We start from the raw sequence: 13559 nt of genomic DNA, 5'->3' as shown, positions 1-13559 counted from the left end.
TTGGGTGAAGCAGCACCATCCCCTGCCTGGCTGCCCCGCGGGGTACATGAGCTCCAGGGACTCAGAGCACTCTCTGGAATTGCTCAATTCCCCTCTTTTTTCGGTGGGGAAGGAGGGCCGGGCAGCCCGGTGGAATTTCAAACACTCAGCCACCCTCAGCCGGGCTGGGATTTCACAAGAGCCCAAGACCCAGCACGTGCAGAGTGCTGGTGGAAATGGGGGCCCCTCCACAGCCCTGGGACGGGAGCTCCCCCCTCCTGGAAACTCTGGGCCCGGTGCCACTTGGTTACAGCACGTCTCCTGGCTGCTGGCCAGAGCAGAGGAGCCTCAACCTCATCCCAGCTCTCCTGCCCTCCACCCTCTAATTGTGTGTTCCCCAGGGCCAAAATGACCCCAGCACTGCCAGGTCAGGACACTGGATGAGCACTCCCACACCCCTGGGAGGTTGGCCCGTAGGGGCGGGAACGTGATGCTCTGGATGATTTTTTTAAAAAATGTTACAAATCTCCTACTCAGTGATCCATGTAAGAGTGACCTCCTCAGAGATTATCCAGTGAGATCTTCCTCCATTCCAGTGAGACCCCTCAACAGTCCCTCCCTGGAGCAGGAGAACTGCAGAGCCACCGCCCTCCCGTCACCAGCCAGTTCCACACTGGTGTCCTCACAGCCTCCTGTGCATCCTCTCAGTTCCATAAACCCACACCCTGGACCTTTACCAGGAAGTTCAAACCAGGTCCCCAGGGACATGTCACCCTCATGGGGACTCTCCAACGCCATAACCTCTCTTGGCACCTCTGAATCCTGTCCTCCATGCCCAGCTCCAGGCTGGAACCCTCCCCTCCACAGCAAGAGCCCCTCTGGACAGGCATTTAAGGCCAGGTCAGGTGTGATGGTGTTCTTTGTGATCAGGACCTTTCTTCCCCCCAGACAGAGATGGGATTTCCCCCACACCAATCCCTGAATAGTTAATTGGATTGTGAATGGTTTATCACATCTTTCACTGGGGTGTGTGGCTGGATTTACTTTGACACAAGCCCCTTTCTGAATTGCAAGTTGGCAACAATAAAAGGGAGAAGTCTTTAATTAGTTATCTGGCTAATTAACTTTTACAGCACTGTATAGCTTTGGCATCCAAATACTGCAATGCAAAACATTGCAAACATTCAAAGACTTCCCACCCCACCAGGAAGCTGCTGCCACCAGTGGTTGCAGGGGAAAAGCATCTCCCAGCCTTGGCCAAGGTGCCTGGAAATCCGCCTCTCCCTGGGCTCCCTGCACACCCACCCCTGCAGATAACTCACCTTCTCATGGTGATGTTCAAACTAAGGATACAGAACATATATGGCATCCCCACCTTATAGAATCATGGAATCATTAAGGGTGGAAAAGATCTTTAAGGTCATCGTCGACCCAGCACCACCACCGTGTTCACCACTAAAACATCCACATGTTTCCTGGACACTTCCAGGGATGGTGACTCCACCACTGCCCTGGGCAGCTTCTTCCAATGCTTTACAACCCTTTCAATGAAGAATTCCCTAATATGTAACCTAAAACTCCTCTGGCACAGCTTGAGGCCGTTTCCTCTCATCCTATCCCTTGTTCCCTGGGAGCAGAGCATGACCCCCCCCGGCTCCACCCTCCTGTCAGGGAGTTGTAGAGAGTGAGGAGGTCTCCCCTGAGCATCCTTTTCTCCAGGCTGAGCCTCCCCAGCTCCCTCAGCCACTCCTGGTGCTCCAGCCCCTTCCCCAGCTCTGTTCCCTTCTCCAGCCTCTCTCCAGCTCCACGTCACCCTTCTCCTTCCCAGCGTGTGCACTCACTTCACCACTGGTAAAATACACTCAAGATCAAGTTTATCTCCTGCTTGCAAGGGGTGTGCAGAGATCCCTGCTTCCCTGAGTTTCAGTCAGGGCCATCCCACAGTCCTGAGCCAAGAGTGAAACCTCTCTCATCAGGCAGGGTGACGTCATATCACAGTGTCAGGAACTGCTCCCCAAGGGGTGGTAAGCTCAGAATCCTGTGGGATGACCCCCAAGAGCAGGGTTTGGCTCGGGGAGTACAACAGGCAGGTTGCTGGAATTCAATCTCTCTGTTGGAACATGCAGGGTCCCCAGCACTTTTCCCACGCTGGGAGCTGGGGGTTTCGGGAGGCTCGGTGCCCCCGGGACGTTCCCGTGTTGTTGTATCTGCACCTTGTGGGCAAGCACGTGTTTTCCTCCCTGTGCACTGGAGTTTCGCCGTTGCTGCATGTCCAGGCAGCTCCCTGCCTGCTCTCAGCCTCAATGAAAAGGCACTGGGAAGGGGAGGGAAGGGGCAGGTTTCAGGGAAAGCAAGAGAAGCAGCGTAAAAAACGGGCCACCAGCTGGAGCCCACTAAGCCACACATCCCACTGCCCCACTGCTCAGGGAGGCACAGAGGGAAAGGTCTGTCTGTGGTCAGGCTGGGATCCAAACTCTGCCTGCTTTGTTGGAGTTTGGATTTCAGGTGAGATCCGTTTAACCACTGTGTTTAATTTATTAAGGGTAGAAAAGGATTTCGCTTGCTGCCAGGTCCAACACCACCAGGCAAAACCAGGAGCAAGGCTTTGCCCCCTCCCTGTGCCCATCCCTGTGGGATCTGGGGATCAGCTGAATTTCCAGCTGACAGAAGTGCTGCCTTTGCTCAAGAGCCAAGCTGTGCCTTTAGTGTTCCACAGGCAGCTGGTGGCTCCAGGACCTCAGTGCAGCAGCCCCGTGTTTGCACAGCACAGTCTGCACCCAAAACCCAGGTCACGGGGAAGGTAGACTGAAGTCAGTTTGGAGCTGCAGAAAGAGGATCAAGGCCCAGCATGGGCATGAGAGATTCTTCTCCTTGTTCATTTGTTCATTAAACCTCTTAGAGGGGCTGATTTCACTCTGTGAGTGCAGGGTTTGCTGAGGAAATAAAAAAATCTCTGCAGATTTGCACTTGCTAAATGATCAAGCAGCAAGGGACGGGGCAGGAAGGATGGGCTGGATCACTGACACAGGGAGGACATGAGGGGAAGGTTCTCTCTCCCTGTACCAGAGGAGGATCTAAACCTGGAGGGGACAGAGATGCCTGTATTCTCCCCCTGCAGAAGCAGACTATTAAATGTGTACACCCTCTAAATCATGCCCCTGGTATCAGGAGCTGTGTCAGCCCCAGTTGCTGTGCACAGGCAAAGCCCTGAGTTCCTTTAAGAACCCTCCCCCAGAAGAAAAAAATAAAGGAGATTAAATGATTCATAGCACTTGTATGGGGAAAACTTTATGGGCTTGTTTTTGCTTTTGCTTTTCATTTTAAGTCTTTTCAGGCTCAGTTTAAAAAACAAATCAAGCCCATTCTCTTCCCTTCCTCCTGGTGACAGGTTGCCCAGATGCCTGTCTGGGTCAAGGGGACACTGCTGCATTTTGTTTTACCATCTGCCATCTCCCAGCTCTGCGGATTTTTTTTTAACCTCTTAATTCTCAGTAGCATTTCGTTCTGTGCTAACCCCATGTTTGCTTCCCTGAACCTTCCAAAGTAATTCCCATCAACTGCACCACTCAGCAGTGTGTAAACCATGACAGTGCCAGGGCTGTTTCCAGGCACAAAGAACAGGAAATTTCCCCTTTGGAGCCACAGAAGATCAAGTGCCCCCCAGCTCCACGTCAGAGCTAAGCCTCCAACAAAAAGCTTTCTGGGGAGAGACAAGAAGGTTCCAGGTCCCCACAGCCAGGATGGTGCTGGCAGTGTGTTGGCAGTGCCAGGCTGTCCCTGGGATCTCTCTCCTCCCCTCGGGGTGTCCCTGCACCCTCTGCCAACGCCACACGCGGGGCGGGGGCTGTTTCCACACTCCTGTTCCTGGATGACACGGGTGCCTTTGCCACACAACTCGTCCTACAGACCTACATAAGCCAGGGAGAGCAAGGGAGAGCTGGGCAGAAGAGCTGCCAAGGAGGTGAAGACAGTGTGGGGTACAGTGATCCCTGCACCTCAGGGCCAAAGTTGTCCTTTCCTTGTGAGGAACTCAGGACAGGGGAGGAAGTTTCCAAAACTAGTGACTTGTTTGGACATTTTCTGCCCCTCCCCTAAGCATAGGTCTCCTTGTAAAACAGGATGTTCTCCCCCCAAAAATTGCAAGTGGTTTCCACAGAAAACTTTGGAAGTGCATAAAGTCTCACTTTCAGTTTCAAATTATGTTTTTATGTTTGGTTTGGGGCTGAGGGATATTTTCTCTTCAGACACTGCCATGCTCGTTCACTTTTCCAAGTGGATGGTGAAGAAATGTTGAAGGAAAAATTATTCCCCTGCCCTCAGATTTTGCTTTGCCCAGCTCTGAAGACAGGCCCACTTGGCACACTTTTACCACCACGGTTGGCAGAGGGTGGGTTTAGACTGGATATTAGGAATTCTCCCCTGTGAGGGTGGTGAGGCCCTGGCACAGGTTGCCCAGAGAAGCTGTGGCTGCTCCTGGATCCCTGGGAGTGTCCAAGGCCAGGTTGGATGGGGCTTGGAGCAGCCTGGGCTGGTGGAAGGTGTCCCTGCCCATGGCAGGGGGTGGAATGAGGTGGGCTTTAAGGTCCCTCCCAACCCAAACCATTCTAGGATTCTATGATCCACAGTTATATCAGCTCCACCACCTCCAGAAATGAAGAGATTAAGCCAAGAAAAGCAGTCTCACACTGGTGAGGACTCCAGCTCCACCTGGAAGCTCTGCAGGTCACTTCCCAAGTCAAAGACATTATTTTCTCACTGCCAAGCCTTGGGCTCACACAATTTTCCTGTCTCAGTCCCTGTGTGCACAATACCTGAGCACACATCCATGGTGAGAGGGATCTGGGGTGATGTTCCAGGGAAATGCTGAGGAATGCTCCAGGTCTGGGGGCTGTGGGAGCACAGGGACAGCCCAGGGATGGGTGGCAGGGGCTGCCAGGACTGTCTGAGGCATCATCACACCCTCAGCGGGAAGTTAATTAAACAGCAGAGAAGGAAAAGACCATTTAAAGAGCTGAGTCTGAGCAACTAAAGGCCTTAGTCACTCAGTGATGAAGATCTTAGGCAAAACCTGCTTTTAAAACAGTATTTATCTGGATCATGTTCCTTTAAGAAGTGTCTCAAATCACCCAGTGAGGGCTGCTGGGAAATGTCACTCTTGTTCCCTGACACTTTCAGTGTCCAGAAGGTTTGTGACAACTGCCACCTCCTCTCCCCACCTGCAGCTGAGCAATCCCACAGCACAGAACTGCCAGAGCTGCTAGAGAAGAACAATTCCTGACCTGAAGAAACTGAAAATTTTCTTCCCCAAATATGTGGAGTCGAAACTTTCCGGTGTTCCAATAGGAACGTTCTCCAAATGCACCTTCTGGTTTCATTCGGGGAAAGAAAAGCTCTTAACACTCAGAAAGAAACAAAAAAATCAACTGGGAAAGTCCATGTGGAGGATATTTCAGAAAAGGTATTTCACATTTTAAGAAATACTGAAAACATTCCCCAGCCCTGGGAGTGTCCAAGGCCAGGTTGGACGGGGTTTGGAGCAACCTGGGCTAGTAGCAGGTTCCCTGCCTGTGGCAGGGGGTGGAATGAGATGAGCTTTAAGGTCCTTCCCAACCCAAACCACTCTGTGATTCTGTGATTCATCCAACCCCCCCCACAACGTGGTGGTGATGGAAATGTGAGAGCACACTGGAAGTGTTAATCACGCTGCACTTATGGATCTGTGGTTCCTTGTGGTGCCATTTGTACCAGAAATGCCCTGTTACGTTTTTTAATCTGTGGATGTTCTTTATTCCCCAGGCTCAGTCACCCTCCCAGGCTCTCAGAACGCAGCACACACAGTTCTGGGTGGGGTAAGAGCAAAAGGAAGGAGCTGGGGTGACTTGATGCTGCCTGTTGCCTCCAAAGGCTTCACAAAATCAAACCACAGCCCCAACTGTGCCTCCTCCCAAGGGTGACACTGTGTTTCCTGCAGTGCCCTTCCTCAAGATGGGCAGATACCCGTCAGTGTGACTCAGGAAAGGTCGCAGGGTTTGCCCCCCTGGGCTGAATCAGTTGTTGCTCGTGGAGAGGGAAGAGGTGGCACATGGAGAGTTCCCCAGGTATCACAGAGCATGCAAAGGTGGAGGATGAGGCTGTGGAATGTACTGTGGAATGACAACCCCATCCCAAAGCATTTCACAGAATCACAGAATGATTCACAGAATCACTGAATGTCCTGAGCTGGAAGGGACCCACAAGGATCATCCAGTCCAATTCCTGGCTCTGCCCAGACACCCCAACAATCCCACCCTGTCCCTGAGAGCGTTGTCCAAACCCTTCTGGAGCTCTGGCAGCCTTGGGGCCGTGCCCACTGCCCTGGGGAGCCTGTTCAGTGCCCAACCACCCTCTGGGGGAAGAACCTTTCCTGATATTAAGGATGGAAGAGGACCACAGTGGGGCCAAGCAGGGTCATCCTAAAGCACATTGCACAGGATTGCATCCAGATGGCTCTTGAATAAGGATATTTGGGTATTTATGCTACATATGTGTAAAACAGTGGGAGGACTTGGGCACAGCTACTTATTTGCCCAAGGACAAAGAGTGTTCTCCTTCCTCTGCAGCAGCAGCTTCCCTGCCTGCATCATAAAGTCATCAGAGGCCACAGGACCCCCCAGGAGCCCCCCAGCACCGTGCAGCTGATCATCCTGCCCTTCCCACAGGTGACAGTCCTGATCCCCTCCCTGCCTGGGCACCCACAGCCGGGGACAAAGGGGAGTGGGGCAGGAGAGCAGAACTTTGGGTGGTCGGTGCCCTGTGTGCCCTCCGTGAGAGGATGCTGTGGGACCGCTCAGGGGGGCACGGCCCGGGCCGGGGGTGCTGAGCAGCGCGGAGGGCGGAGGGAGTTCTGAGTGCTTTGCCAAAGTTCCAAATCGGTGTCGCTCGGAGGAAAAGCGGGTTTTGTTTGATGGGCAGCGACACCTCGTGGCATTGGCCACCCCCTGTGCCAGCAGCGCTCCGGGATTTCCTGGGACAGGCGTGCTAAAATCAGGGGGAGTTTTGCCACAGAGGCCGGTGGAGCCCAGATTTCAGGGCAGAAGTTTCACAGGAAATGATGATGATGATGGTGATGATGATGGTGATGATGATAATGATTATAAGATTCACCTTCTTGCAAATGCTGACTAAAAGTGGCACCTCATCTTTGAGAGAAGCTGCCTGAGGGCTCTTAGCAAGACCTTAATGACTGGTCCTGGAACTGCTTCTGATTCTGCCCAGGCTGGTACAGGAAGCACAAGATCCATGTGTTGGTCCTGGCTCTGATGTTTGGATGCTGAAGGGGAATAGACCCTTCAGATACTTTGCTTTGGGTTTTTCCTTATACAGGATTATAGTTCTTTTTTTGCAGAAGAAAGAGAAACTTCATAAAAACTAAATGAAATTAAACAGAGGTAGCAAAAACAGCCAAGGACAAGTTCCAGTAACAGAACCCCATGGTGAGAAGAAATGGAGATTTTTGGAGTAAATTGTGACTGAAGAAACTCGTAACTTTGCCTCCTCCTATGGCTCGAATCATACCATGTTCATGGAAATGAGACATTTGATGCATTCCTGGTAAAAACACAGGCTTTGACCAGTACAAACCCAGCTCCATCAGCTCTTCTCCTGCTTAGTACCCAGACCCTGACACTCACAGGAGCAGCAATGGGCTGTCTGTTGGGCTGGGTGAGTTTTCCAGCTGGGGAAGAGCCAGGAAAACCCCTTTTCCCTAAGCTGTAACTTCATTGACTCATTCCCTTTCCTCATGGCACAGGCCTGGAGGTGACTGTGATGGGAAAGCAGGAGAACAGATGTGCCAAACAACAGCACAATCGATCCAGGGATTTCCCCCTTCTCTCTCTGTGCACAGGATGCAGTGGCACAGCCATTCCAAGCACATCCCCCTGGGCATTGTACTTGTAACGTGGCTGAGCCAGGATATTTCTTGATTTTCTGAGACACACAGAACAAAACTGCTGCTCCTTGGCTTTGCTTCAGGAAGAACTGTGAGGGTATGGGACACAGCAGCAACTTAGGAACCAGGCTGTGCTCCAGGAGAGCTCTGGAGTTGAAAGGAACTGTGTTGTGAGGACACAAACACCTTGAGAGTCTTATGGCTGCAAATTCCAAGGCCAACAGCCAGTGTGCCCATGGGTCTGGGAGCACAGGGGCCAAGCATGACCCATGTGCTGGCTCAGCCCTGGCAGCTGGTCCTGATCCTCAGGGAGATTTTTGGTCTCCTGACAGATAACTGGTAACCAAGTATAGGGAAGTTGCAGCACTGGCATTCAGGAGACACACAGGATTGAGCAGATGGATCCAGGTCCTTTCACTTGCCCACAGTGGGAAGGGGCAGATCCCTGTCCCACCTCTGCACCTCCCCCCTGCATCTGGAAAGTGGAGTGATTCCCTGACTCCTGAAAAACGTGATGGTGACAGAAATAAAGAGAAAATCCTCGATCTCTTGTAAACACCAGGCTATCAGAGCACCCCACCCTTCCGGTTTTTATTGGTGGTGGTTATAAATAGATTCCTCCAGCAGTGAAACCTCAGTTGATTTCTATTAATATTTCACAGCCACGCAGGTACATTCCAAAGGTCTGATTTTTAACGAGGTTGGGCTGGGCTTCCTCTGCGTTCCACAGCCTGTGCCGAGGAGCACTGGAGGGCGTAGTACTGCAACCTTTCACGCCTCCTTTCCCCAAAATTCCTCTCCCACGGGCTCCTTGCCCGGTCCAACGTGCAGGGCTGTGCTTGGCTGTAGCAGGAAGGGAGGGTGTGCGTGTGTGTGCGGGGCATTAACTCCAGCATCCCCTGGATTCATACAACTTTAGTCAAGAAAAACAGCGCCATGGAAAGGTGTCAAGGGAAGGAAGAGGTGACCAGCGGGATGTTCTCCTGGAGGGTCAGAGTCCTGCTGGCTCTGTGCTTCCTGCACCCGGCTGGAGGTACCTGTTTGTTACTTTTCCTTTCACAACGTGGCTTTGCTTGTAGGAGGAGAGACAGATAGGGGTAAATTTTAAGCAGTTTGAATGGGAATGATTCACACAAAGTGAGTTATTCCACGGCAAAGGCAATTTAAAATCTGTCTATAGAAGGGGTCTTGTTGAGGGCTGGTGATGGATGTACTGGTCTGCCAGGAAAAATAGGTGCCAGGAAAGTCCATGTGGCAGAGCTGGATGCTGCACCTTGCTGCATTCCTGGCAGGATCTGCCTGGGAGAATGTTTTATAAGAAATGAGGAAAAAAAAATTACTATATCACACCTGCTTCCATAGCCAATTTCCAGTTTTAAATGAACTGAGCTGCTCTGCCTCGAATTTTGACACCACCTCAATCAAAACCAGGTGATATTTCCTATCCCCAAAGTTATTTTTAAATAATCCACATGATTTTCCCTTTTGATCAGGTCATGTTCGACTTCTCCCTCCTCAGAATGTTACACTGCTGTCAAAGGATTTTGAAATGATTGTGACATGGGCTCCAGGAGAAGGATCTCCCCAAGATGTGACATATACTGTGAGTTATGAAAGGTGAGTCTGATTGAAGGTGTGGCACAGGGCAAACAACTGTGCAACTCTGTTAATCAATGTCATAATGATCAGTGACCTTTCAGCAAAAACCAAACATTATCCACGTTGAAAGTGCTCCAAACTCCGAGCAAGATTTGGGACCCATCCTCCAAAACACTCCCTTCTCTTGCTGCACAAATTATAGCAAAACAACACGTTTAATATTATGGCAATTATGGTGTGGTTGTTTCTTCTTTCAGCAAGGATCACGAGGGCAAATGGCTGGAGGTTCCTCATTGCAGCAACATTCCCACAACCTCTTGCATTCTGACTTGTGAGCCTTCAAACATCTTCGCCGAGGTCCGGGCTCGAGTGAGGGCTGTTTCAGGCCGGCTCCAGTCACGCTGGGTAAAATCCCGGTTCAAGGATTACTATTCAGCAGGTGAGTCTGCCAGGTTCCAGCCTGGATGGAGGGACATCCCAGCAACAGTGGTGCCTGAGCAAATGAGCAGCTCACACACCACAGGAACAGAAATCAGGAGCTTTGTGGAGCACAAACTGCGACGAGCCCTCATAGGTTGAAAATTAAATTTGCAGCAAGAGTTGTCAGAATTTGTTCATCGGAGCTCCAGGTGAACAAACTGGCTTCAAGCTTTCCATATACCAGCAGGGGGATGTGGGGTAAAAAAGGTGTTCCTTTGCCTCCCTCCTGGTGTGGATCAGTCTCAGAAAGGTAAGACCCAAGCAAGCACCATTCTCATGTCTGGCTGCTCGGTTGCAGTGGAACTGGCTCCCCCCGTGCTCATCCTGAAGGTCAAGGAGAATTTAATCCATGTGAGTGCCTCCTTCCCTTTGCCCACCTGTGTGGAGAAGCTCACCTGGAAGTACGAACTGAACTACTGGAAAGCTGGATCTGAAGACAAGGTCAGTAAAAGTGGCTCTTCTTGGGGGAGAAGGAGGAACAATGGCCAGCTTGAACTGAAACAGCTTCACATTTCTGCATCCAGGGCCTAGGGAAAAGGGACTGGCCAAACCAGAGTTAAACCAAAGCCAGAGGAAAAAAGTAGATGTGAGTGCATGTGTGTGTGTTGTGTGTGGTGTGTGTGTGTGCCTCCTTATTTTATTGTCAGTTCCTCATTTTTATCAGGAAGGGGATGCTACACTACAGTCAATATCTGAGGTTTAAAACAACCAGGTCAGCATTCCCTGGCAGAACAGAGCACAGCACAGCTGGAAATCCCACCCTGGGATCCATAACCCTGGGAGAGATTCTTGCTTGGAATGTCTCTCCATGCACCTCCCAACCCCTGAAGCCACACAACGTAACGAAGGGAATCATGGGCTGAAATGGTAGAGAAACACCACCCAAATAGTGAAAGAACCATCTCTCCAATCCTCTGTTTTGTTTCCAAACAGAAGAAATATGAAGATAAATTCAGGAGGGACTCAGTGACTATTAACACCACTGCACTCAGAGGCAACTACTGCTTTAGTGCCAGATCTATCTACGAAAGCTACCCCACAAAATACAGCGAGTTCTCCCCACCAGTGTGTCTGCCATTAAACCACAAAGGTATGTGGACCTTTTTCTGGTCCTTCCCAGAAAAGGATGTGGTGGGACATCGAGTGGGATTAGGCCAAGTCAAAGATTTCCACCAAAACCAGCTCTTCAAAACCAACAACAACAATGATGGGTTTCCTGTTAAAGGGTTGGATTTTCTAGTGAACTGTTCCTGCTTTCTGGAGAAACATTTTCACTTAAAAAAGCCAACCCTGAAATGTTTGCTGAATGTCCTGAATATTGTTGTGCTCTTGAGGGAAATTTGGGGAAAAATATGTGAATAAAGCTTCATGTTTTCTCCGATCCAAGTAAAGCATTGGCTGGTATGAACATTCCTTTGTGACCATGACTTAGAGTCTGATCTTAGGCAGGTCTGTTCTCCTTCCCCTGCATTTGCAAAATACAGATCTTGAGCCCACCATTTTTTGAGATTTCTGAAAGAACAGCTGAATATAAAGCCCACAACTGCTACAAAAACAGCACCAACAGGAGATTATTTTTTCTTCTTCACCAGTGAAGTTCCCACTTCCTGCCACGATCCCTGTGTTTGTCCTCCCCATCTTCCTGATTGGTGCCTTCATCCTCTGCTTTTTGAAACAAGAAGCCAAGCAAAGGAAGATGCCTCAGGCTCTGGTATGGCCCAGATTCTGGGGTCCCCTCCTGACTCAAAGCCTTGCTGGTTTTCAGAGGGGAACTGGGGAGGAGTGGGGAGGAGGGTTCTGCACGTCTCAGTTTTGTGTTCATAAGTCCCACTTTAAGTAGGCTTTCCTGTATCCAAACTTTTATTTTAAAAGCATCACTAACTGACTGTCTCCCTCCTTTTCCCTGGCAGGATTTTCGTCGCTTCCACGCTGCTGGAGCAGCCTTTCCCTGGGAGCTCAGTGAGAAGGAATTCTGCAGTGATGATCTGACCTGCACAGAGAAGCCAAAGGCACAAAGGAAGACAGGCAGAGCCTTAGCAAGGAACAGCCTACCACAGGTGGCTTCTTTCCTATCACCATCACCATCATCTTCATCATCATCATCGGAGGAGGAGGAGGAGGAGGAGGAGGAGGAGGAAGACAGCGGCACTTTCATCCCATACAACCAAGTGACTCGCTTTCCAAAGAGACATCTCAGCTGCCAACTACCCCAAGTAGTTCAGGGGAAAACAAGCTCGGATTCAGGAACTGGAGGTCTCTCTGTGGACAGTGAATCTCTGCTTGACCTCAGTACCTCGGGTTTCTCCTCCTTCCCAGAGAGAAAGGATGAGGTGGACACCTCGGGACCCCAAGCAAATGAGGAACCATCCCTTTCTCACAGTTCCTCCTTAGGGACAATATCCCTCACTGATGTGAGATTCCCAGGTTTCAGTGAACAGCACGAGGCAGACAGGGGTGAGAGCCTGGGAATGACCCTCCCTCATCCACTGATGGAGGGGGTTTGTGCCCAAGGCCCTCCCGGTGAGCACCACCCGCAGCAGGAGGGTCATCCCTTCACCAGGTATCACCAGAAATCAATCACTGATCTGCAGGGCCAGACCCACGGGATATCCCAGCTCGGGAAGGATCCCAGCATCCAGCTGCTCATCCCCTTACACACTCTGCAGGTGGCAGCAGATGAAGGGATCTCGAGTGACTGTGACAGCGACAGTTCTACCGAAGGGACACCTCCCACATCCACGGTGCTGAGTGACACCTTTGGACCTTCAAACACGGGGGACAAATATGATCCAAAGTTTCAATTCAAAGGCTACAGCCATGCACATTACTTGGGAAGGACCTAGAGCACCCAGAGTGCCTGGAAAATGCTGGAGAGCTCCAGATATCCAGGCAAGGAGACCTGAACAAGGACAAATATCTTGAGAGTGACGCTGGTTTTTTATTTATTCACTTGGAGTTTTCTCTGCTGATGTCTGGCCTATCAAGGCATATGACTTTAGGGACACAGAAGGTGTAATTAATTTCCCAGTAACCTCTGTACACTGTCCCAATGTACTGTGATAAGGTGCTCAGGCTCTGATTAGAGCCAGGGGTGAGTCAGGCAGAGGTATCTCGGGAGGTTTCACACAGCAAACAGGCACTGCCTCCTGTTCACCCAAAACTTCAGAGCAAGGGAGCTGCTACATGTGAGTTATGAAAGGCAAAACCACAACCCAGACTCGTGTGAAACCATCAGCTGGGCCCTGAAAACACAGTGTTGTGCCTGCACGTTGATTTGGAGGAGATTTTAAACTGTTTACGTCACATTTGCTCCTCCCCAACTGCAGAACTGCACCTCTGCTGGGCTGGGAGCACCTTACAGAGACAGTCAGCAACATCTGTTTTTTGTGGGATGGAAAGTTCTCTACCTCAGCCTAAAAAGATCACCTTCTGTGTTCCAACAGAGGGAGAAATATGCAGCATGTTTGTTTATTTATTTTTTGTTTTATATGGATATACTTACAGAAGCTGAAACTCCTCCTGCTGTGCAGAGTGTCTGAGAGCAATAATATTTTGATATTTTTATATATAA

The 13559-nt window shown here is 50.5% G+C and overlaps 1 protein-coding gene across 1 annotated transcript; it reads left to right on the top strand.

The window, feature by feature from the left end:
- The first annotated feature begins 8586 nt into the window (after positions 1-8586).
- On the top strand, positions 8587-13559 carry IFNLR1 (interferon lambda receptor 1). Its single transcript, XM_064635205.1, has 7 exons — positions 8587-8942; positions 9403-9526; positions 9766-9947; positions 10287-10429; positions 10922-11078; positions 11581-11699; positions 11899-13559. The coding sequence occupies exons 1-7, from the start codon at positions 8846-8848 to the stop codon at positions 12829-12831; spliced, it is 1755 nt and encodes a 584-aa protein (XP_064491275.1). The 5' UTR covers positions 8587-8845; the 3' UTR covers positions 12832-13559.

The sequence above is a fragment of the Pseudopipra pipra genome, chromosome 24 (assembly GCF_036250125.1).
Source record: "Pseudopipra pipra isolate bDixPip1 chromosome 24, bDixPip1.hap1, whole genome shotgun sequence".
NCBI classification, from domain to species: domain Eukaryota; kingdom Metazoa; phylum Chordata; class Aves; order Passeriformes; family Pipridae; genus Pseudopipra; species Pseudopipra pipra.
The sequence above is the reverse complement of the archived record's forward strand: the minus strand, read 5'-3'. Positions and strand labels throughout refer to the sequence as shown.